This window comes from Clavelina lepadiformis, unplaced genomic scaffold (genome assembly GCF_947623445.1).
Source record: "Clavelina lepadiformis unplaced genomic scaffold, kaClaLepa1.1 scaffold_281, whole genome shotgun sequence".
Lineage (NCBI taxonomy): Eukaryota > Metazoa > Chordata > Ascidiacea > Aplousobranchia > Clavelinidae > Clavelina > Clavelina lepadiformis.
Window position 1 is genome coordinate 1 of NW_027508220.1, and position 24,886 is coordinate 24,886.

Genomic DNA, 24,886 nt, shown 5'->3' on the forward strand with positions numbered 1-24,886 from the left:
ACAAAAATTCAGCAATCGGAAAAACAAACAAACAATCCTAGTAACTAGGGTTTACACAATGCAGAAGCATCACTAAATTTAAGTCGCACAAATATTTTCCTCAATTGGAGGGAAAATATTCTGAAATCATCACCACAACCTATTACCATTTTCGGGGTTTTCGATGTGCTCATGATATGAAACAATTTGCTCTGGTTCACCGCTTCCAGCATTTCTCATGAGTCCCTATAAGCAGAAGACAAATATGTTAAAAGTGCCAACTAATGAAGTACCTTAGATCAGCATTGAGAATGTTCCTAGATCGAAACGAAACGGCAGCTCACCAAATTTATAATCATTCTGGCTGCTTACTTCATATCTCAGTTAAATTTTATCATTTTAGAACTTAAAATTAATTCGGTATGTACCACTTATCAATCAAATTCTTAAATTTTTTTACTCTTTATTGCAGCATTACAGTTATTTTACCTTCAATCTTTCCAAATGAAAAAGAGCCTTCTTTACACATGGTGAGGGTGTGTTGACCAGTTCACAACTTCTTCTTTTTAATAGAGGTTGCGACTCATACTTCACAACATCAGTAATAAGTCCTTGCCCATCAGGCATTTTTGGTAAATAGCACTTCAGAATAGATGGAAGCAGACCCTTTTGTAATGACTTTCAAGAAAAATGACCATGAAAGGGACACATTTTGCTTGGTCTTTTAGTTACACCAGATAAGTAGCTTGTAATCTCAAACCTGCAAGAATATTAATAATGATTTTTAAAACTTACAGTTTTATATGGGCGGCATCTATGCCTGTTTCACTGGCAAAAATTGTGGGTTAAATAGCTGAGGTACAGACTTAAGGTACAAGATGTAGGCCAATACTTTACAGTGATGCAGCCACTACAGTGACTGGTTACAGTACCTAACTGGGTGATTATGAAGGAAATGACCCGTAACAACAAGTAACAGTATATGTCGGCTACTTTTTAGACTAGAGGGTTTAAAATAAAAAGTTAAAAAAGCAATATCCCAAATCAAAACTTTTATCTGATGTTTAAATGTGATAGCTCATTTAAAATAAACTTATACAAAGCATATGTTCTACCCATTGCTTAATACTTTGATGCTACAAATTAAATATAACATGAATTCTTTTATTTATGAGCCCGACTGGAAAGTAGAGCCGTTTTCGAAGAGAACAAAGACACAAATTTAAGCGTGATGGTTTGCACTGAAGCTTCAATTCTTTTTTTATTCATTATAAATCAGCGTATAGACTACAGACAAAAAAGTTTGATGTGCACTTGATGAACATCGTGTGTGCAGGTGCCACACTTACCACTATGTTTATGAATAGTAAATTTGTCAAGTGCTCTGTGTCATGATAAACTTGGGTATATTTTCGAGGTATGGGCCAGTCCTATACTTTTCAAGGTCTAACCTTTCTGCCCTTTCATGACTGCATGACCACGACCTTGAAAGCTGAGGCTAGAAAAAAGTATGGCAGTTTTGGATAAAGGAATTGCGTGGTCAGAGACAAGAACTTTGGCATTATGACATGCAGTTTTCCACATGCAAGCAAAATTAATTTTTTATATGAATTGGTGTATAAACAACCAAGTTTTTCTTTTAAGTAAAATCAGTACATCGGCGTGGATGGGTTCATGAGTTTCGTCCATGACAGCATCGAGCATGCGCACATCATAGCAATTCTACTGTGGATTCTGAATAATTACTATACAACTAAAAGCGAACTTCATTAAACTGTAATCAGCCAATAAATTAAAGTGGAAGTAAGTTAGTTTTTAATTTTTTAAGTCGAAATAAATTAATTAAGACAGCAAAACTAAAACTTCCACATTTGCCAAAAGAACAATCCAAAACAGCTAGAAACAGTTGTACAAACATAGCAACATCATTGTCTCTAATGCTCCAAGTGGCCAAATATTTTGCATGCTTTTCGAAGAAAGAAAAAGTTTTTCTTTTTTTTAACCAATTTGGCATACAACGAAAAAAATAATAATGCTGCAAGTAAACTTTTCTTTGTCACTGATAAAAATACACACATGACCAAGTAAATTCTCTCAAATAAAAACTATTGATGAGTTTCAACTGAACAAAAAGATGAAGTGTAGTGTATAACCACCCGCTTCGTCAAGGATTAGCCCATAGGAAAGGGAAAAAGGAATGCACGGATTACCCATTCGTATGGGCTAAAAAGAATATTTCCATCTCTTAAAATAATTGTTGTAAGGCTAATCGTGTTGGTATGAGTAATCCAACCGAGCGATAGGTCGAATAAGTAATCCAGTCGAACTGCTGTGGCTGGTCATCGTACGGTACGATTTGATGGCTTAGGCTACTGTTGTAGACTACTGAGATCTATACCGGTATGTATGGATAAGGTTTGTATAGTGATTGATGCACGTTGGAATGCCTTGCACAAACTATAAACGGATCTCACTAAAAATCTGAAAAGGCTGAAATGAACAAAATAGCCTAGTTTTCGATTTCAGTTCTTTCATGCGTTTGGTGTGTCTGGCATTAACGCTGCTTAATTGGTCCTGTTTCGTAGACAAGATATAGGTTATCTACCTCGGGCTTCTAGGCACTGGAATAGCTGTATGCTTACTTACTGAATGTAGAATCCAAGCAAGTTCTAAAGACTGCTTAATTGTTGCACAGTGCAATGCACAATGGTGTTTGAACTGGCAATCCAGCCAACGATAGACCGGTACTCTAGTAGCCAAAAGTCACTTTTTCGGGTTTGCAGTGCTCATGCAATGTATTAAATTGAATTGTGGTAATTGCATGGTGCTTTTATTCAGCATCAGGTTGAAATAGTTTTGCCTTCAAGCTGGTGTGATTGCATCAATTATATACACGTGGCATACCACTGCTGTGGCATAAGGTCAAAGCGTTTCACAGCAATCAACATGATTTTCTTTATTTGGCGGCTAGGATAGAAGTATAACTTCATATGTCAATTTAGTTCGCTTCCATTAACCTTTGTGGTAATCTTTAATTGCTCCAGCCCCACTTATCTGGCTAGCTCTTAAGCAAGTTCGGAATGATACACATATGTTTTTTATTGCTTGAATTTAGGTATGTTTACCAGAAGCACTGAACTGGAGCAAGCATTGGTAATACCCCAAGGGCATAACAATGGTAGTGCTACTGGGTAGTGAACACTGCCTAATTGCCAGCTCTAACCATTCGGCTACAAAGCTGGCTACTACTCAACATTGCTGCTTTCTTACATAACGAGCTTGCAGAGTACAGTGATCTTGTGTGATTGTCAGAGAACTTCGAAATCCTGAGTGGAGTGAAAGAGCAACTTAACATTGTAGTATTCCAAAAAGGAAATCCATCTGATATGCAGATCATAAGCAAAAGGCAATCATTTAATTTGTCTTGACTTTCGACAAACGAAGGTTTCAATCGTTCTCAAAGAGTGCTATTAGTCGATTATATGCATTCATGAGTTTGCAGATTATTACAAATTAAAAGTGATAATAAACGGCCTCTAGAAAATAAATGTCTTGTGTAAAAATATCCCTGTTTTACCATCAGCCTGCTTCCTCTGAGCAAGATGTTATTTGGCAACACAAACTAGATGTTTGAGCTTGAGTCAAGTAACTACTGGGTAATGCATCCAAAAATTGATGACTATGTATTCCATGGGGAACGTAGGGATACAATAGCTGGATATGTTGTAATCTTTATTTTGCAATCTTCTTAGTGCTACGTTCACAAGTTACAATGTTTGCCATTCCCTATTTTTACAGGGTTGAGCAGAAACAACCATCTCCAGATAGCAGGCAATTAAGTTCCCCCACGCCATCCTTAGCAGTGTAGAGCCAGTGAGCAATGGGTATCTTGATTTTATTTATCCGGCTTGCTTTTTTGCTGAGGCAAATAGTTTCGGGAGGAGCAATCAGAGTGGCTCCGCTTCATAATGTGCAAGGTAAGGAGTGACTCTATCGCACTGAAGCCCAGCAGGTTCAATGCTCACAAAAACAGAAAAATTGTCATGCTGTGGGGTTCTATAGGTCTACATCCAGTCACAGGATGCTGTTTACTATAACAGTGTAGATTTGGTGCCCAATGCCCATTAGTCATTTTTTTACCAAAGATTTAAATTTTCTGCAAGGTGTCACAAGGTGAGCTGTTGATGTTAGCTTTAAGCTCACTTGTTTCTACCTTGGTGTTAGGGTAAATGGATGCTAACACTCATTGTTAGCTTTATTCTCCAATTTTGGATATATGCATTGGCCAAGGGTCAGCTCACTGTTTCCCAATTTTTGGCCGAGTACCCGATCTCTTGGTGGGTCGTTATTTAAGTTCACTCACCACTTGGCTCAACTGTGATGGGTAATTAATTATAATTATTTATCTCGATTCATTAAGAACAATTAGTCTATTGGCAAAGATGCCGTCATTATCACAGTCATGTGTCATGAGGCAAGGTCCATATCTGCTGGGGACTCGCTCAGCATACATAACTTGCTCTGTTGACATTGTTTGCGCTTACTCAGTCATGTGAGTCACAGCAAGAATGCTGATATACTTCAAGACCTATGGTAAACAAGCCACTAAGCGATACTATGTAGTTCGTACCGCACTACACATCAGGGATGTTTTCAAACGTACCCAAAAAGGACAGGCATCAACGCAGACATCTGGGAAGTGCTTGTTGATATGCAGATCATGCTGTTAGTAGTGGCATCAAGTGAGATTAGGAGAAAATAATTTAAAGAGAGACAACAAAACATAGTGACCAACCAGCAGTCAGAGTAAGTCAGAGCACACGCTGTGGCAAAAACTGCTGTCCGAGAATTTTTCTGCTGATCGATGTAAGATGCTGCGCTTAGCGAAATTGATTACTTTTGAATGTGCTTCATTGCTTTTTAACTTAAGACAAAAGAAGGTTTTGTTAGATTATGCAGAGTTTTTTTGATGGTAATAATTATTGTCAACAGTAAAATATTTTGATTTGATTTCGTATTTTAAATTCTTAAATTAAAACTATTTAAATTTTTTAATTTGTTTGGAATGCAACATTATCCACCACCAAACATTGTTTGCCAGCTGAAATCTTCTGTTTGATGCACATTGTGAATGACTGAAACTTGGCTATTTTGGGAGAAACTTCACTTGGAAGTAAATACATAATGCATGAAGTTGTTTAATTTGGAAACGTTTTTTCATGTGTACCCCTTTACTGACCTTTGTTGTTGTTGTTGTACCAACTTTACCCTAGTTTGGGACCATGAAATTCTGAAGCCTGTCTTGACTTTTTTATTATCTGTTTTACATATTCTTCAAATTATTTCAAAATATACCACTACCTCCGACTAAAAAGTGTCAGTAAGATTTGTTCTACCTTTCCAAGAGAATGTTTAGAGTTATTACTGAAATGTGTACTTTAGCTCTAGTGCTCTTGATTTGAATCTTAGTCCATGCGAAAGCAACCATCTCAAGTGGCTGCCATCAAAATTACCACAAATAAAAGGTTGTTGTTGTCTAAACGATTGCTTTTCTGCGAGGATTGAAAACAGCACTTCATTTTGGTGTACTGTTTTCAAAATAAAACTCAATTTCTTCCTGAAGCCACCTACTTTGTATGCTTTTCAGACCAAACATTTCAATTAAGAAAGTTACGATTAGCAAAGTTTTTGAAGGACACCGGTTACTACAATATATATGATATAATGGATTTTTGTTAAAACATCCATGCTTATTGCTTGATAAAAGCCCCGATTAAATACAACTTGCCACCTCTTAAAAGCCATCCACTTTGAACAGTAATGCTGGCAATTTATTCTCAACTGCATTCAAGAATGGCCTATTTAAACAAAAAGCTGGTCAAAGAAGTTGTGCAGATAAATGGCTATTTACTCCGAAAAACAATCGCTTATTACAAACAAATATCAAGTAAATTGATTTGGAACATTTGTCATTTCATGTCACAGCTACTATCGCTTATATTTTTACATTTTTATAGCATCAATGCCCATAACTTGGTTGTGCTGAGACAGACAATGACCTCACAGATTAAGTGTTTAATTCACATCAAAGTATGTGCATATAAGCTATTAGCCAAAAGAACATTGTGATATTGTAATACTATAGTGCTGTAGGAAAAGACTTATGTGTACCATATACATAAAAGGGTTGGCCAAACTTCTTGATAATCTTTGAAGCCTTTATGATTTGAAAAGGAGTTGAAGTTGAAACATGCGCTTACTGTTGATTACCAAGCACCAAGAAAATCATATCTGTGCACAGTAAATTTTTGACATCTGTAAGACTTTAGTGTTGAGCGTTTGCTTTTATTGCAACATGTGCCCTAAGTTATATTATTTATTAGGATGACTATCTTTATGTGTGTATGTTCTATTCTTAATTCATATTGAGTGGTGATTACTTCTTACAAAACTAATTTTTATCCAAACAGTTTAGTTTATTGCATGTTTTAATTTTTGTAAAATTGTTAAAATTTTGTCGTACTATTTGCTCTTTTCTGAGTAACATGGCAAGCACTAGAAGAACTCGGTTAGTTCTTCATGTATAATAGCTAACTTATATGTATATATCTGTTGTATATTTAATTCGATCTTTGGTCATAAATAAGTAATTGTTAGTATGGCATTTTTTTCATGTCACTCTGTTCATTTGCATATAAGTCACTAAAAGTGTTAATAAAACGCTATTCTAAATTGCCGTCCAGATGGACGTAAGATATTTCGTGTAGATACAGACAACCTGTGTTTTCAATTTAAAAAAAATATTTTTGTGTCTCACTTATTAATAATTTGATTTGCATTGTTCAGTAAGGACATTTCACAAAGCCAGCGGGATATGCTTATATCTTTGTGGGAAACAAAAGGTATGAGAACTGCAAAGTCAGAGCACCTCAATGAAGCAACCATTAATACTGGTTTAAGTAAAAACCAAATCAAGGTGATTCATCGTAGATTAAAGTTTTATTTGCCATAATTCATACTTGCTGTAGTTATCAGCTCTTTCAGTATTACCGCAAGCTGTAGAACTGCACTCCCTGCTTTACAAACAAGTTACAGTTCATTACTGTAACTCTATGCTGTAATTTCCGCTCGAAGTAGGCTATTATGATAGAACTCTGGTTGAAAGATGCCATTACGTACTTTAAGTTCAAAGATTGCAACAGTTGTCTTCGCCAAAATAATCTTGTTGGCTGAGAAAAAAGCGTAAACCAGACACGATTTATAATCAAAGGCTCCGTTCCTTGTCCGGGACAACTCTCCAACTTAAAGTAGTTATTGCATGTTTATTGCATGATCTTACAAAATGATTAAAGTTTGTCCCTTTCTCAGATCTCTTGTATGATGGTATGTTAAACTGCCACTACTAAATACTTTTGCCGCTTGTTTACTAGCGTTTTGACAACTGCTGTGTTTTAGCGTTGGATTTACAATTACAATGCATCAATAAGGCCAAGGGTTCAAAAAGTTAAACCTTTTCGAAAACGAAGATTCACAGGCTACAATCTATTTTGTTCTTCCATTAAGAAACAGAATATTGTTATTTTTAATACAGTTGCATGATTTTTTCCAAAATTTTCAAGGGAGAAGCTTCTAGACAGCATCACATGTGTTTCATTTAAGATATGTACAAGGTCTGATATTCTGGTTGGTTTGCTTAATTGATCGCTTGCTTCATTGAGTCATTAGCATTATGTCGTTAAATGCACAAATGTAGTTCTCACTCAAAATAATTTTCATTGTTTTTCACCTGATAAATTGCATTCATTGATTTCATGCTTACTGTGTTCATTACTAAATTTGCATGTAGTAATTTTTTTTTCTCGGTTTGATTGTGAAACTTGTGTCACAGTGTTAGTTGGATTAGTGAAGAGCATGATACATAATGAATGATGCATGACTTGAAGTGCATGCTATTTGTGACCTCACATGATACGTGTGTAATGAACTTCCAAAAATGTGTTTACTGTTATGTTGGTTATTAGAAAGCCTTAGAATTAGATACTGAAGATGTTAACATTGATTGACGCTGTTAAATCTTAAGAGGTGTAAGCTTCTACTCAACTTGCAAATTTACATAAATGAAGGTTTCACTATGTTAACAGCTGAACAATGAAAGTACTAGTTTAGACAAGTTATCAAAGTGTTTTGCATGAAGTAAGGTCTTGCCTATTTTCAGTGTTTCTTACTTTCAATTTATGTTAATTTTTTTATAAAGCTTTCAAATGTTTTGTACTAATTTTTAATTGCTGTTTTTCAAGATTTCAAACTCTGGGGTAGCAGGTGGAGAGAACTTCCGAAGCAAACGAAACAAGTTTGGAAAGAGAAAGCAAAGACCTTCAATTCTGAAAGTTCCATGCCACCAAATGAAATGGATGGAAACATGAAAACCAAACTTAGACAAAATGCCATTGCTCCAATAATTCAAGCTGTATGTTGCTGTTCATATTATACTATGGTGTAACCGTGCTGTACACGAAACAAAGGTAACTTGATCCTGTTTTAGTGTGGTAAACTTGAAGAAATTGGTGTGGCCGTTGGTGGAATGGCATTTGTTAACGATACATTCAATGCATTTGGAAGCAGGGATGTAAGGCCATATTTCTTGGAGCCAAGTGTTCAAAGTGGCTTTATTGAGATATTACATTGCGGAAAAGGTAATTTTATGTAATTTACTGTGATATTTCTAAACATTTGCAAGAACATGATTAACTACAGTTACATTTACTGCAAGCATATATTAAAAGGAACTGTTATAGCACTTATTTTTTAACTTTAACTCATTGAAGATTTTTTTTGTATATGAACCTGAATGATATTAGTGTCATTATTAAGCATGTTAATCAGAAAGTATGAAAAAATTTTCATTAGAAGTAACGTATGGTATATATTTGTATACAGCTTGCAGTACTTGAAGACAAAAAAACACCGAATTGCAAATGAAAGTTCGAAAATTTTTTAATAAGAAATATTGTAAGTCTTTTTATGCCAACAAATTGTCTTTCTTTAGCCTAACGGTGTGAAATAAAAACGTTTATTATTAGTGTTGCGTATTTTTCCAAGCAATAGAATGTAATACAATAGAATTGATGCTAATTGTTTCATCTTAATTATATTAAGTTGTGTTTGTGCATGCCTTGGTATCTTTGCTCTGGTGCTTTACAGGTGAGACAATGCACAAATCCAATGGACGTATGCTGTATGCTAAAATTAACGAGTTCAGCATCACTGGAATGCCTTGTGGAATCCCCTTTCGAAATCCCGGCAGTTATGGTCCAGTCGATTGCCAGAAAATTATAGATGAGCAAGAAAATATTATAATTATGAAAAGGGGGTAAGTGATGGGATTTCTGTAATCTTTGCATGCATAAAAGGATTACATTACAAATTTTACGCTGTGCGCTTTCTGTTATACTTGTTGCTCTTTATAGCAATTTGGAGCTGGCAGAAAAAAATTTAGTTCTTTTGGTGACAACGGAAGAATGTGAAAATGAGGAACATTTGCACTTTATTGAACCAACACATAGAACAGTAGATTGGTAATTTGTTCAGTGTTATATGTATAACGAGTAAAAATTACCGTATTTTACGGACCATAAGGCGCACTTTAAATCCTTTTTTCTCCTCATAGATTGATCGTGCGCCTTATAAGCCGGTGCGCCTAATGTATGGATCATAATGCGTATGCGCATGCTCACAACGTATTTTAATGAGCTTTATACGGTAACACATGCGCCTTATAGCCATATGCCCTTATAGTCCGATACGCCTTATGTATGAACAAAAAACTAATCAAAGCAATTTATTGACAATGCGCCGTATAGCCCGGTGCGCCTTATGGTCCGTAAAATACGGTACATAATTTGCCAGTTTCGTTTTCGTAATGTTTGTTATTTTTACATTGCCGTACAACGGTGCAATGATTTCTTCTGACCAACCTATTGTGCTAATATACTGTACAGTATATAATTATATCACACACGTATTGGTGAGCGGATAGTTACTTTTCGTTAATTTTCCTTATTTGTGCAGTTAGATTTGTAGTGTGCCTCTTTTACAGCCTTTTATTATTAACGTAAGCTGCGATCATTCATTCCATTTTAGCACCTCATCCTTTATTTATGTCCGCATTTTCGTCATTGTATAAAGTTAACATTCGTTAAAATTGTTTGTTGTTTTTTTACTTATTTCACCGTCTTCAATATTTTCGTAATTTTGCTTTTCACTTTTTGACTGCGCTTTCGGAAAATATACTGTGCTGAATCAAAGCATTTTTAGTGATAATGACTCACTGCTGTATTTTGGTACATTGATTTTCTATTAAGGCTTAATTTAACATTAACGTTTAACTTAATTTAACAAAATTCCATAGTAATATGGGGGTTCAATATCACTTTTCGTGACACTTTCACTAAAAAGTAGTTGCAATATGTGCAAAACTTTGATATGTAGCCTAAACGAGTCACACTTGCGATTACGTTAAAAGTCAATGACGTGACGAATACAAATGGACATAACATGATAAGAGGTTTCTTTGATAAGTTGGTCGCATGCTAATTTTGATGTGGCCACATTAAAAACAGAAGATCGTGATGTTAACTTCGAAATGTTACTTACACCTTTTTAGGAAGGTTAAATTAACCACTTTAAAAAGGACGCAACCTAACAATGAAAATTCTATGCAATATAAGTTGAAAGCTCTTATCTCTTATTGACGTGTGGGTCGAACACATTTCATCGTAATAATCTCTTCTATCGTATGATATGATATTATGACATGATATTATGACATGATATTATTGAAGAGGTAGGCGAGCTCAATCGCTACAAGGCTATCAAATTCAAGTCTGTCATAAATATCTCCAACAATATCATGTCGGAATTTGAAATGCTTATTAACACTCAACATGCGTTTATAAAAGTAGCCTAGGCTATAACCTTTTTGTTGTATGACATTTTGATCCTCTTTCGGGTTCACATGGTAAAACAAGATCAATAAAACGCATTTTTAGATTTTTTTGCCAACTATTAAAATTATGAATAAGATTAACGAAAAGAAAATTTTCTCAAATGGTTAGTTTTTTTTTATTAAATCTGTATTTTGATAAAATATCAAAAGAGAAACCTTGGCAAGACTTACAACCTATTGTTATTATTTATTGCATCGCTTCAGCAATTACAACTTTAAAACTTAGTGACACACCACATCACGTCCTTTACCACCGTTCTTTTGTCTTGACGCTGTAGATCAGGGGTCGGCAACCTACGGCCCGCGGGCCGGATCCGGCCCGCCATGCGAAATCGTCCGGCCCGAGACATATTAATTAGTTATCATAAGAATACGGCCCGCCGTGTCTTATTGAGTTTCAAACTGTAGTGTTAGCATTTAGCAATTATAGTATTAATGAAAATTCCGGCCCGCCAAAGAGTTGTACGCTCGACATTTGGCCCGTGACTAGCAAAAGGTTGCCGACCCCTGATTTAAGGGTAAGATATTCGCGTTTCAGAAAAGCTGTCCCGGCAGTTACGGCCCGCCAGTATATTTTATTTTATCAAATTGGCCCGCGGCTCAAAAAGGTTGCCGACCCCTGCTGTAGATCTACCGCTTCTAGTAAAGCAGCCCCTTCGGTCTTGCAGAGACCCAATCCCAAGAAGCTAGCGCTGTGGACAGATCTATAAACTCAATACTATCAATACTGCTCACAGTGTCTTGAACAATTTCGCTGGCCGGTCAGCTTACTCAATACGCCCGCGCTTTTTCTCATCCAACACATTCGCCACACAACTGAATGAATACGGAATACACGAAAAGAGGGACCAAACTTGTTGGAAAAGAAGTGTCTGACCTTTAGAGGTTAGAAACCCCTGATGGCGAAAACATCTCTGGCCATTTCTCTCAAAATGACTTCGCTGCTGTGCTCCATCAAACAAAGCCAAGCAAGGTTCTGGGTCACAAAATTTCAAGAGCTTTTATCATCGTGATTTAGGGCCCGAAGAGTTGTTGCCCCTATCTCTTTTGTGTGTCCTCTTGAAAGTCCGCAAACGCTTGGTCTACCCCTGCGTCGAACCCATAATCGACAACTTCTCCCCTGGCTGAATTCCAGGTCACCCTTATGACCCAGAACATCGCGAAAAGCTTCGGGATTAACAAAAAGGCTGGTGCTGTACTTCATAAACTTACAGCTGCCTATGATACAGTATGGCACCGAAGCTTTGCCTGCAAGCCGCTGCGTCTACTCCCAGACAAAACAGGTACATAATCCGTATAACCATGGAGCTAGTTTACAAACGGAGAAGTATCTTCACCCCAGGTCACAATAAGCGAAACAAGCTATGACGCCTTAAAGACGGGATCCCACAAGGATCGATGGCACTCCTTCTTAAACATCTACGCGCTCTTCTGTCCAGTTCCCAAATAAGTCGGAATAACAGTTCGCTCACGTTTTGTCGAACTCGAACAGTTGGCTCACGTTTTGTCGACAACTTGAGTCACTACGCAAGAAACGAATATCCCGGATCGCCTTGAAAAGACAAATGATAACTTTTGCTCGGGCACTAGGCTGCTACTCTCCGTAAAAAAGCGATGGTTTTACTTTATTCCATCGCTGAGTAGCTTACTGCACTTGTGTCTGGTGTCGCATCACACAACCACCAAGTACACATTGTCATAAACGGTATTTTGCATACTACGGTGTTTAACGTACTGGATGTCTGGGTCCCACATCATTGGAAAACCTTCTCTTCCTTGCGGTCAGCAAGTTGCCGGCATCCAACCTCCTGTGCTTCCACTCTTTTCCATTCAGCTTGATGGGCTGAATAACAACTGGATCACACGACGACAAATACTACTTTTTTTGTTATTTACTAGGTGAAGATTTTGACACGGAAATGAAAATTTTCCATGATTGTAGCTCTAAGAGAATAAAACAGCATTGAGATATTGAATAAACAAATTAGGCATGGTTAATCGCAACAATTTAAAAAAGAAATTCATTTTTTGTGCGGACTGTTTTAAGAACAACTGTGCATTTTTCATTCATTAAAGAAATCAACGCCAATTATTATAAGCTTTAGCCTGTATTTAATTAAAAAAAGTTATACCGATAACATTGTTGCTTTGGCCAGCAAAAGTATAGACTAATAAGAAGTTTGTTGATCCCACGCACGTTTATAATTGAAAGTTAAACAAGTAAGCTTACAGCGAAAGAGTGACAAAATACAGAGTGTACTAAATTTTGCATGCTCATTTACTGGACAGTTTCATCGAAATTGGAGAATGCTTGAATTCTGAGGGTTTGATGTGTTCTGGCAACAGAAGCGGGGTCTTAATCCCTAAAATGCTGTTTCTTATAACCGAGTTCTGTTTTAACCGTCCATGTGCCTATCAACAACGAGCACGTTCTGTAAGTTTCCTAAAATCTTATTTGGTACAGTATCACCGTGAAACGCTTGGTGTGTTGGGTAGCCGTCGTTAACCTTTCACCGTTATAGCACCACAAAGGGTCAAGGTCTTTCCACGTTTTAGGTCGACGTGCATTGCTCCTTTTTGCAATCATCGTACTCTTCCTTTCCGACGATTAAAGGCGAAATATTTGATAGACTGCCTACTGCCTAGGAAACGTTTCTGAGGCAAAACAAACATATGGCAAGCATATATATGTAATGAACGTTTAATAACTGAAATGCGTACAAAAAAATGGAAACAAATGCAGTTAAACGTAATTTTGTGGCATAACTGACTCAAGGACACGGGTTAAAACTAATTAGTTTAAGCTTCATCTTCGTTATCTGAACCTTCGCTTTCCGAGCCAAATTCAGTTAAAATGTGTTGAAGCTCAGATAAATTTATTGGTGATTCACTTTCATCATCTTCTTTCTCCATTGGGTCCAATTTTGCCATATCGTAAGTGCCTAGCTTCTCATTGAGCAGAGGTGTATTTGCTTGAAAAGGTACTGTGCCCTTAATGTCATTTATGAAAGAAAGAAGTTCGATCTCTGCTTGCAACTGATGGGTAACCACATATGGTTCCACAACCTCACAGCCTTCTACAAGATTAGACACTATGTTTATTTGCTTTTGATAGAAGTTCATCACACTTGTCATATCTTCTTTTAAATGACACATTTCTTCTTTGCACCTTTCCCGAATGCAATGTTGTTCCTTGATTTTTTTTTCAATAAAACCAGGTACGTTTTGAACTGGCCCAGACCCGACAACCATTTCAAAAGTTATGCTTTTCATTTCATTTTGTGGAACATTCTGGTATTTATTATACATAGTAATCTGATGACGAATGTTGTTGTTAACCTTCCTGATGCTTCGCACTAGTCGTTGAACAATTGTTTGACCAGCTGAAAAATCATCATGTACAAACTTGAAAATAACAGAACAGTAGCTTTATCGATAATGTAACCCCATGCATAGTGCATGCACAAATTACCTGGGTATTTTTGAATCAAAGTAGATAAAAAAATTTTTCGATATTTAATTTATAAATGTTCTCCAAAATTTCTGCTCTTTTTTTCTTCACAGCACTTGACAAATATTTAAGCATCATATCATCTTTTACATCCCAACGAATCAATATACCGTTTTCTACTTCAACTTTGGAAAGATGACTGTCAAGTCTACAAAACAACGCATACAATATGTAAAATAGAAGAACATGCAATACATCGATGAAGAAAGCATATATCATGTCCTGGCAAACAATACTCTTGGCAATTGAACTCCCATATACTGTATTTTCACCATCATTGTGTGGGTTTTAACTTTATCACAGTAATTTTGGCGGATACACTGTTGTTACTGTTTTATAAGCTTTTCTAATGGTTTCTGATGTTGCAGCAGTGGGAAGTAACAATATTCGTTTATGTCTGGGGAATTATTGTAGTAACTCAATTTAACATTGATATGTCCTTCAGCTTACTTAGCAATTTGGTCAACTTTTCCAAAAAGTATTTCAGACGTTATTTCCTTTGTCAAATCTTCAACGTCTTCTCTACAAATTAACAAAATTATATAGTTTCCTATACAATTATACAAAATTCTATTCCTAAAGGATTCAGTACTTAAATTTGTATGTTCAACAGTTTCGCAATTTTCACTTTTGCAATACAACCCACAAACAGTAACTAGCATGAATTTTATACACCATAAAATTGTATTGAAAAATGTATCATTCAGAAAACATTTAGTCAACTCACTTCAACCAATAGTATTCTTGAAGTTTAAGTGAGTATTCTTCTACCCAAGAAAAAGATGCCATTTCTGCAGAAGAACACGGCTCTGGTTGCAGAGCTATTGCTTTTAATTGATGTTGTGTTAATGTTCCTGTAAGGTTTATTGTATAATGTTATACTCTCATTTCTGAAAATAAATAACAAGGAATATAATAATTCAAATAGATGATACAAATACAAATATACAAAGACACATAATCATATATACCACCAGGGTAAGAAGCTGCCATAGCTTCTAATTCACTCTTGGCCAATTCCATTTTGCAGCTAGCTCTCTTCAGCTTGTTCATCAATGTACAACCTTTGAAACAGAGCTTAAAGCTTGTCATATTTATTTTAGTTATTCAGTGCATGTTTGAAAGCTGAAGAAAAAGAAAACCTAAATCATGCAAGTTTATTTAATTGTGTGAAGATATCTTAAGTCAATCTGGACCAAATCACAAACAAGGCTTACCCAAATTTTTTTTGATCTTGCGCCCATAATGAATCAAGCCACCGGTAAGCAAATCAGTACGATGTTCCGGTTTCATCTCTTTTGAGATTTTGTTAAATCCACGAAGGTATGCCCATAATCGCTCCACAGTTTCACCATCCGTAAGTCCAAACCCCATCCAGGAACCTCGGGTTGAATTGTTTCTAAATTTTAAACAGAACAAAAAAACTGAGAGATAATTATCTCATTACACTTGAATACATCCTTATATAAAGATTTTGTCATACAGACAACAAGTTTTTCAAAATTAGACCTTAATATTTTCGGTGAATTTCTTGTGCTCAGTGTAATAAAACTAAAAGACTTTGACCTAACAGTTGTACAATATATAGGTATAAAATATCATGTTTACCTGACAAGAGAAAATATGGCCATATGAATGAAAAACAGGTACTGCAAATGTTATTTTATTAAGAATTGCAAAGTTTTTTCGGACCTAAATAATGAAATCATATTGGAATCCAGAAAGAAAATCACAAAATCTTAATTATTATTTAAACATAAATGCAGTATTTTATGTAAGCAAAAATGATTAACTAACTTGCACATACAGCATCGTCTGCAGTATGCACTAACATTAAGAACACTAATGACATGCAATCAATGACCCAGGAGTAGATTGCTTACAAATAAAATATGTTTCGAAAAATGGGTTGTATACCTATAATTTAAACGTATATCAATGTTGCCATACTAACACAATATCACGTGTAAATTCTTAAAGGTATACCTGAAGATGACCTTTCAGTTTGCAAGCTATGTCATAGAAAACTCTTATTTTATTTTCGTTTCTTTCCAGAAGTTTTTCAATAGCTAAAACTGCATATGCTAGCCTGCAACAGAATCAGTTTTAAAAACATTGTTTACAAATACTAATACACAAATACTACATATACCGTAGTAATACACCTTCCACAAAACAACTAAAGCAAGAATGTACACTTTACCTTTCACCATGTTTTAAGTCAAAAAACATTGTCGGAAACTCATGTTTACAACAAACACCAAATACACCTTTGATAGCCAGTTTACTGCTTTTAGATTTCGATCTAATGATGCTGCCTGCTTGAAAGTCATTGCAATTTTTGGACTAAAAATAATGATTCTAATTAATGCATAAGTATGCAGAATTTATTCTTATAAATATGCATGAAATTCCTTGAAATGTATAATAGGACCATAACAATATGATTGGAAATCAATTGTTGAAGTTATGTACTTGATTTAATATTTTTAATGCATTTTGGTACATACCGTTAAGAAATAACTTACAGCCGAGCCATATTTGTTTTCATCATAGGTGTCTACAAAGCTGTCGACTTCGTTTTGGTTTAAAAAAAAAGATTGTTTGTGGTGAGGATCACAGCTTTTACTCCCGGACAAAATTCTTCTCACCAAACCAAAATTTGCATCTAAGCAATATGTCCGCATACCTTCAGGATTCTACCAACAAAACGCAGTTAAAGCCAAGCATTTACACTCGATCACAGAGGCCTGGGAATTTTCAATCACACTTCTTAGCTTTACCCCTTCACATGCTGGACACAGGGTACCCGTATCTATATCATCAGAAGAGACCAAACCATGCAGATGTTGCAGCTTATAGACATGGTGTCTATATGCCTCAACCACTTCTTGTAGCAAAACTCTTGACAAAGACTTTACCTAAAACAAAAAAAACAAGAAACATCCACAAGTTGTTTCGGATTTTCTTAGAAATACAAAACACTAAAAAGTGCTAACCCCTGCTGTATATCCAGGTACTCGCAAAATTCTATTTTCAAGAGCATGGCAAAATCCTTCAGTGGAAAGATGTTTTTCGAGACACAAGGCTCGAAAGTATTTCAATAGGTCAATGGATACTGCTAGTTTAGGCTTTTTGGGCGAACAGGTCCACAGATTTAATCTTAACAGAGTTTCAGGCTCACTCTCACAATAGCAAAATTGTACAGAAACCACATTTTCAAAACCTAAAATGCAAACTTTGCCAATGAACAAGAAAACAATGGATGAAAGAATGGCAGAGATGATTTATAATAAATGTAAAGGAATAAAAAAAATTATACCTTTGTAATCAACCACTGTAATGTGTCGAGTGTAACCTGACTGACATTCATGACCATCAAATCTCTTCAAAAGTCGTACCGGAGTGACCATTTTGCAAAACATGTTACCCTGTAAAGTGTAAATAATACCATTAACAATGTGTTACAAGTAATATGTTGACTAAAATTGCAAGAGAATGTTTGGATATTTTAACTAAGTGATATTGGTACATACACAAGAAATACAGGAATAGTTCTATAAAAAAACTAAGTCTATTTTAATCAACGATTTTAACATGGGTAGAAGCTTACCGCTTAATTTTGTTTTCCTATGTGGTCAAATACCACAACAACACATTTTTTTTGGTTTCGTGTAACATGGCTTCTACACTGAAATATTTAGGCTGTCTCAAAATTTCATTTACAACCTTATCTTACTCCAACTGTCTTCTGTGATACATTGTGAGCAGAAGCAGCTAAACTTTAACGAAGAACTGCAACACGTTTTCCCTAAATATATGCTTAACTTAAAATCTCCTTCACCACTTTAATTCTATAATTTCATCATGCCTGGATGCTTCATTTTGTTGCACAGAATTTTTTGTTCCAGATTTGTCTGAATAACTGCCTATCATTGATAATTGATGACATTGAGCGATTTGAAACAACTTACAGCTAAAAAAAGAACAAGCACAAACATCATTCTCCAGCTGCCAGTCTTGCTATTACTGATTTGGCAGAGACCTGGAGATGTTTGAGCATTTAAAAAAGTGTTATTAGTAAGTAGTAGTGGTATAATGGAAGGGCTTTGAAAAATGTGTTGGAGGGGAATCTTTTGAAGGCCATGAAATAAAATGTGTCATACATATGGCACCAGCATTGTCTTTTACTTTTTATACTTCAGATACATTTTTGACACATTTTGTATTTCTCAGCTGTGAAAATGTTTTCAACAATATTGTAAACAGAGATCTAAGTTCAACATTATTCGATACATTCCGGTAAAAATGTAGGAATAATTGCAAAGATATTTGGTTTACAGTATTAACGCAAACAGTTTTTACATTCTACTGCACAAAAAGCAACTATGACATTGTTGTCTAGACCAGTTTAAAGAAATGTAAGCTACTGTTTCTTTTCCTCTAATATTCTGCCAGTGACAACTTTTTCTTGTGATAATTAATTAAAGGTATGATAAATTATTTTATGTAGACGAATGTATTTAACTTATTATATATATACATTTGAAATAATTATTGTTGATTATCAACAGACAAATTAATAAACATTAATGGCCTTTTATATCCAGATAAATGAGTGGTCTTTTTGTGAATAACCTTTACAAAAATAAAGATATTTGTATATAATTATTAATTACCATCCATATGTCTGGCAAATGATACCAAACAAAAGAATGACAGTTATCCCAGCACTAACGACAGTAATATACATTTGGCCCACAATCTCCACAACAAATTATGTTGGCAACTTCTTCAAAGCATACACAGCAAGTGCGTCGCTCAGGAGAATAGAGGGTTATGGACAACTTAAACTTGATTTTTCTTCAACTAATCGCCAATCTGAAGACAGCTTCTCTCTTCTGATTTTGTAATTTAAATTTTCTTCCAACTCTGTGATAACATGAAAATTAAAATGCAGTATTCAATATGAATGTTAAGTGATTATTTTCAGAAAAAATATAGCATAAAAATGTGAAATATATTGTAAATCTCCTTATATTATTTCTTTCATTCACCTCCACAAGAACTGTTAACATTATTAGTGCTTGGTATTTCAGGATTTGTAGCAGTTAGATCACCTTCCACAGAACCTCTTGTAACTATGTGACTGTTTGCATTGGGTTTCAACGCTGGACCAAATGTTTTGCCAAAGAGGGAAACGGGTCGTTTTCTTTTTTTGGGTTCTTTTACCCAATATCGAAACTTAGCTTTTGTAATTCCCTATGCAATGGAAAAGATATATCAATATATTCATTACTCTAACCACTATTATTGCTGCCCCATGCAGAAAAAATAACAGGACTACCCTGATTTATATTAACAAATTCTTGGTATTAACGCTTGAAATTGGTATGAAAAGAAACCAATTACTATCTTATTAGCTATCCCATTTAAACAGACGTTAGATAAAAAACGTAAAAAACATAGTAAAATATAGTAAACGTACTTACTCCTTTTAATTTTCCCATGTCTTGACACCTAGGTCAAGTTTCCATTTGCAGTAAACATACAGGCAAATTCTTGTCCTATAGATATTTTTGTCTAACAATAACAACAATAAATTCAATCCTACAAAGAGGGAGGGGTTATGTAAGAGTGTGCAATATTCATTTCAAAGTTAGATCACTACTAACTCAGTTAGATTTTGTAGTGTAATTTGAATCAGCTGGGAAGCCTATATCTGAAAATAAAGCTAAAAAGAATACATTTAAATGTATATATAAAATATACTGCATATGATTGCACAAAAGTTGAGAATACCTGGTCTCAATAGCCGTCTCAGTTAAGAAAAAATTATGATCCTATGTCATGATTCATAATTTACAATACAGTGTTGCAGATTATAATTATTATTTAATGTAACTATATTAGCGAGTTTTTCAAGTACTGTATGTATAAATTACCAAACTTACCGGTGATACGAATAAACAAGGCATTAACATGGAGGTACATACCATAGTGTAGTCTATTGTTTATGATACCTGCATACCATTGCAGCGACTTGCTTGCCCAGACAATTTGATATGATATATGTCACAAACACAAGGTATACATAGCTCAGCAATATATTTAATACTTGAAAGTTCTAATCAGTGAGATGTGAGTCATCCACATCTTTTTGGGTCTGTTTAGCCAGTGGCAGTAGCCTACAATATATACTCATAAACAAGAAAACTTTTTCGTGAAAATAATTTCTGTTCATAAAAGGATTGCATAGGTTAGTAATAGCCCATTGGTTAAGATCTGCTCATGTAGACCAACAATATATAATAAAAATTGAGTAAAATTTTATCTGCTTATGAAGTAAGTAACATGGAATTCTAACATTTTAAATTAAATTTAAGCAATTTAAGGTAAGTTAAGTCTTACACCACACTTTCTACTACGGTAACCAGCAAATATTTACAAGGTTCATTTCATTACAATTGGGTACACAGGGCCTGGAGAATGAACTATGCAAGACTCACAGGAGCTCAACCTGCTGACCCATGATGTTTAATCTAGCCCTTGAAATCCTGTGCCGGTAACAAAAGTCTGTATGATGTGTGGAAGACCTTGATTTTCAAACAGTTAGTACTTATAAATTAGCTCCTGCACAAAATGCCAGCTCAAAGATGTAGCAGTTAAAGCATCTGGCTCAGCTTGCTACCGCTCGTGGTTAGCTATTTCAAATTCACTCTACAGTTTCAAATTCGAGAAATACAATATAAAAAATTCAAATAAAAAAGTTGAAACTTAGACAAAAACAAGTTCAGTTACTAAACTCTAGTCACGCTGCGCAAAGATAAAGGTTGTGATTCTGTAACGAAAAAGTTGATTATTCTGTCTAACGCTGTAACCGTTAAGTTGAAAAATTACAATGCATGCAATCAATGTTATATTCACAACTACCCAACTGTGAACCGTAAATACTGAGAAGCAAACCTTCCACGTGACAGACTAGCCAAACTGCCATTTTTCATATTTGTATTTTCTTACTTCGGCAACTGGCACCTAGTGAAATAAGTATTTATTTCAAGAGCCGCCGGCTGCTGAAGAAGACTAGCAAAATACAAATAGCGTAAGCTGTAACCGACTAGGCATGTACGGTTGTAGTTTTTTTATGAATTTAGAATCTGACCACACTGAAAATCATTGCACCTTTCAACGAGATCTTAGAAGTGCAAGATGGCTGAAACTAGAATGACTAGGTGGAGGATGAGTAGGGGTGGGGTGGGGTGCACTTTGCAATTTGGTTGGCAAAATCTAGAAACTGTGGCCTGTGTTTGCAAGAGGTAGTGTCTACATGTGAAATATTCAGGTGCAGCAAGCATAGTCTTCAAAAACCTTGATTGTGTAGTTGCCACGCATTCCACAATGGGTAACTGGCAGTCGGTGAGATAGATGTCACCCAAATTGCAAAGTTAGGCACGGAAGCACCCAATATTGTTTTTCATAAACGTTAATGTCGCATATTGGGCTTGACAGCTTTCGGTGAATGTTCATACTTAATGATGGGGACAAAAGCTGCAAACTCAATTACTCAGCAGTCCGGGATGCTTACCACCACTAGCTGACAATCATCATGATAGATGCAATATTTAATATTCTACTGAAGTGTGTTTCAAAGTTAGTTATAGGCCTTCTTGCAAGCATTTTAGTGTGTCGGTGCAGTACTGGAATACTGGTAGCCTGTACTATAGGCCTTGACTATATAGGCCTAGACTATATATACCTATATAATCTGTAGGCATAAGTCATTTCATTACAAAGGACATTAGGTAGGCTATAGGCCAATACAGGGTCCTGTATTTCAACTACCGCCAATTGTTTTAGGCCTATGTAGGCCAAGCACCCTAGCTTATATGCGGGATGACACTATTTATTACACTGTAGATGCAATGAAGTCACTGTAAATTCACGTATGCTGTCTGTTTTCTACACAGCTACCAGCAATGTGACGTGACCAAATGGATTACCTCATTCGAACACGATTAGCCTTACAACAATTATTTTAAGAGATGGAAATATTCTTTTTAGCCCATACGAATGGGTAATCCGTGCATTCCTTTTTCCCTTTCCTATGGGCTAATCCTTGACGAATGGGGTGGTATAACAAATGAAATAGAAATGTCAGAGAGAAAATTGTGGCACAAATTTGAGTAAAAGAGAAAAATATTTATTAAATCAACGTTAACGAGCTATTACTGTTGTTATGCATATAACAAACAAAATCCGTGTTTATTACAAACATTATAACAACTTTTGGTTACATTGTAAGAAATTTGATACTTCCACCGTTCCACCGGATGTGATGCGACGAATTTGTTTTACTGCAATAAAAACAATTTATTGACACCATGCGGGAAAAATGAGAAAAAGCATGCGCAACAGGCTCGACATGGTTGTAGACATTTCCTTGATTTTAGAATACAGACAGATACCGGATAAACAAATTTGCTAGCGAGTCCAGACATACTTAAACGAAAATTCGCGCGCACGGATGAATGATCCAAAATCAACATTTATTTTGTTCTATTATTACGTAAGACGGTGCCAACCTATTTAAACGAGAGGGATGGCTGTAAGGTTCTCAGTTCGTTGCATGGTTGGGCGATGTAAGTTGGGTTGGAGAAGCTTGCACAAGATGGCAGTTTATGACTACAAATATGAACAAGCGGTTAAGGAATTAAATCAGCTTCAATGCAATAAAATGTTGTCAAGACAAGAAAAACTAGACGGTTTGGGTCTAACGGTAATGAGACAGTTCTTACAGCGAGTGGAAGTTTCTCAAACTGATCTTAAAAAATTGAATGTGATACATGTCAGTGGTACCAAAGGGAAGGGTTCGACATGTGCATTTGTTGAAAGTATTTTAAGGCATCATGGCATGCGAACTGGATTTTACAGTTCACCACATCTTCTTGAAGTAAGGGAGAGAATTCGAATAAACGGAAAACCAATATCAACTCAGCTATTCACAAAGTATTTCTGGGAGGTATATGAACATTTGGATAGAACCAAAGACTCCTACGAAGTAAAAATTCCATCCTATTTTTACTTCTTAACAGTTATGGCTTATTATGTATTCAAACATGAAAATATCACTGCCACTATTATGGAGGTTGGAATCGGTGGAGCGTTTGACTGCACCAATGTTATAGAAAATCCAGTTGTATGTGGTGTTTCCTCACTTGGTATTGATCACACTACAATGTTAGGAAACACCCTTTCTTCAATTGCTTGGCAGAAGGCTGGAATTTTTAAGAAAGGTGTGCCAGCTTTTACAGTGCCACAGCCAAAAGAAGGCATGGATGTTCTAGTTCAAAGGGCCCAAGAATTAGGAACTAAGTTAAATGTTACTCCTGATTTTACTGACTACGTTTGTGCAGATATACCGAAACTTGGATTGTCTGGCGAACACCAAAAATTGAACGCATCGCTGGCATTACAACTTGCAAACGCATGGTTAAATTCATTTAAAAATGTAAGTTCAGGAATGTGTCAACCATTTTCCTTAAACACAGCCTTCATCCAAGGACTAGCCAGTTGTCAGTGGAACGGTAGGGCTCAAATTTTAAAATTTAATAATATTACATTTTACATGGATGGAGCACACACAATGAGAAGTCTAGGTTGTGCGGTGAAATGGTTCACAGAAGCTTCCACAAATGAGCAAATGGAATTAAACAAAACATGCGATAGAGTTCTCGCTTTTAATGTTACAAATGAAAGAGATGCCTACAATCTTCTTTCTGTATTGCTGCCATGTAACTTCAAGCATGCCATCTTCACATCCAACATAGCGACATTGATCTCTTCTGATTTTAATGATCAAACAAACTTCAAGAATCCTGTAGAAGATCGGCTTATTAGAGTTTTAGCTAACCGCGATGATTGGTTAGAGCTCTGTTCTGCACAGAATTACCCCATGGAAAGGTGTTGCACTAACACATTTCCAGCTATTGCTGATGCTGTCTGCTGGTTGGCAGAGAAACGTGATGATAAACTTTTCAGACGTTCTCTAGAAATGATGGTTGAATACCCAACGTCTTCGCTTGGGTGTGCTCAGACACATTTGCAAGTACTAGTCACTGGTAGTTTACATTTAATTGGAGGATACTTACGAATCCTTCAACCTGATATTAATAACTAAACAAAACGTTTGTGTAAATTCTAAACTTCTCATTTCTATGCAATTTGTTTTATTCACTATTTTTCCTAAATTGTACTCCAAATCAATGTAGAAAATTTTCTGATAGATTGGCTTACTTTCATACACTTGCGACTGGAGCATATTGGCTGTTATTTATGTTGTTATGTGGTATAGATTGTACATATTTGTTACATTTTGGCTATCATGAATGATA

General features: G+C 35.6%; 3 protein-coding genes and 1 long non-coding RNA gene across 13 annotated transcripts; 2 read left to right on the forward strand and 2 right to left on the reverse strand.

The window, feature by feature from the left end:
* Nucleotides 1–146: 146 nt before the first annotated feature.
* Nucleotides 147–731, reverse strand: LOC143472232 (uncharacterized; the record flags this gene model as incomplete). Its single annotated transcript, XR_013119619.1, has 2 exons — nucleotides 469–731; nucleotides 147–225 (listed from the first exon to the last, which is right to left on the reverse strand). It is a non-coding gene; the product is annotated as an uncharacterized LOC143472232 (long non-coding RNA).
* A 1,421-nt stretch (nucleotides 732–2,152) lies between these two features.
* LOC143472236 (uncharacterized) lies at nucleotides 2,153–10,283 on the forward strand. 7 transcript variants are annotated; one of them, XM_076969952.1, is made up of 7 exons: nucleotides 5,159–6,547; nucleotides 6,826–6,955; nucleotides 8,277–8,446; nucleotides 8,522–8,672; nucleotides 8,917–8,988; nucleotides 9,181–9,349; nucleotides 9,447–10,283. In XM_076969952.1, exons 5-7 carry the CDS (start codon nucleotides 8,955–8,957, stop codon nucleotides 9,556–9,558), a joined length of 315 nt encoding a protein of 104 aa, XP_076826067.1. In that variant the 5' UTR covers nucleotides 5,159–6,547; nucleotides 6,826–6,955; nucleotides 8,277–8,446; nucleotides 8,522–8,672; nucleotides 8,917–8,954; the 3' UTR covers nucleotides 9,559–10,283. The 7 variants fall into 6 exon arrangements, with proteins under 7 accessions (XP_076826072.1, XP_076826069.1, XP_076826070.1 ...); XM_076969957.1 differs by lacking the exon at nucleotides 5,159–6,547 and adding an exon at nucleotides 2,153–2,379; XM_076969954.1 differs by lacking the exon at nucleotides 5,159–6,547 and adding an exon at nucleotides 2,386–5,152.
* A 3,386-nt stretch (nucleotides 10,284–13,669) lies between these two features.
* LOC143472235 (uncharacterized) lies at nucleotides 13,670–22,620 on the reverse strand. 4 transcript variants are annotated; one of them, XM_076969948.1, is made up of 11 exons: nucleotides 19,988–22,620; nucleotides 19,553–19,757; nucleotides 18,109–19,427; nucleotides 17,818–17,926; nucleotides 17,495–17,721; nucleotides 17,279–17,416; nucleotides 17,006–17,194; nucleotides 16,699–16,841; nucleotides 16,482–16,584; nucleotides 16,104–16,187; nucleotides 15,713–15,894 (listed from the first exon to the last, which is right to left on the reverse strand). In XM_076969948.1, exons 4-11 carry the CDS (start codon nucleotides 17,918–17,920, stop codon nucleotides 15,844–15,846), a joined length of 1,038 nt encoding a protein of 345 aa, XP_076826063.1. In that variant the 5' UTR covers nucleotides 17,921–17,926; nucleotides 18,109–19,427; nucleotides 19,553–19,757; nucleotides 19,988–22,620; the 3' UTR covers nucleotides 15,713–15,843. The 4 variants fall into 4 exon arrangements, with proteins under 4 accessions (XP_076826065.1, XP_076826063.1, XP_076826062.1 ...); XM_076969947.1 differs by having other exon boundaries at nucleotides 19,175–19,427; nucleotides 19,988–22,618; XM_076969949.1 differs by having other exon boundaries at nucleotides 17,024–17,194; nucleotides 19,175–19,427; nucleotides 19,988–22,608.
* Nucleotides 22,621–22,918: 298 nt separating this feature from the next.
* Nucleotides 22,919–24,747, forward strand: LOC143472233 (folylpolyglutamate synthase, mitochondrial-like). Its single transcript, XM_076969946.1, has one exon. It carries the CDS (start codon nucleotides 23,095–23,097, stop codon nucleotides 24,670–24,672), a length of 1,578 nt encoding a protein of 525 aa, XP_076826061.1. The 5' UTR covers nucleotides 22,919–23,094; the 3' UTR covers nucleotides 24,673–24,747.
* The last annotated feature ends 139 nt before the right edge of the window (nucleotides 24,748–24,886 follow it).

Excerpts from the sequence above, each read along its gene's own strand:
- LOC143472236 (XM_076969957.1), top strand. The coding sequence starts at position 8,955 with ATGAAAGTTCGAAAATTTTTTAATAAGAAATATT. Across the intron at positions 8,989-9,180 it reads ATTTTTTAATAAGAAATATT|GTGAGACAATGCACAAATCC; the intron begins GTAAGTCTTTTT and ends GGTGCTTTACAG. Across the intron at positions 9,350-9,446 it reads ATTATAATTATGAAAAGGGG|CAATTTGGAGCTGGCAGAAA; the intron begins GTAAGTGATGGG and ends TGCTCTTTATAG.
- LOC143472235 (XM_076969947.1), bottom strand. Across the intron at positions 17,722-17,817 it reads TACAGTGGTTGATTACAAAG|GTTTTGAAAATGTGGTTTCT; the intron begins GTATAATTTTTT and ends TTTGCATTTTAG. Across the intron at positions 17,417-17,494 it reads TACCTGGATATACAGCAGGG|GTAAAGTCTTTGTCAAGAGT; the intron begins GTTAGCACTTTT and ends TTTTTGTTTTAG.
- LOC143472233 (XM_076969946.1), top strand. The coding sequence starts at position 23,095 with ATGGCTGTAAGGTTCTCAGTTCGTTGCATGGTTGGGCGATGTAAGTTG.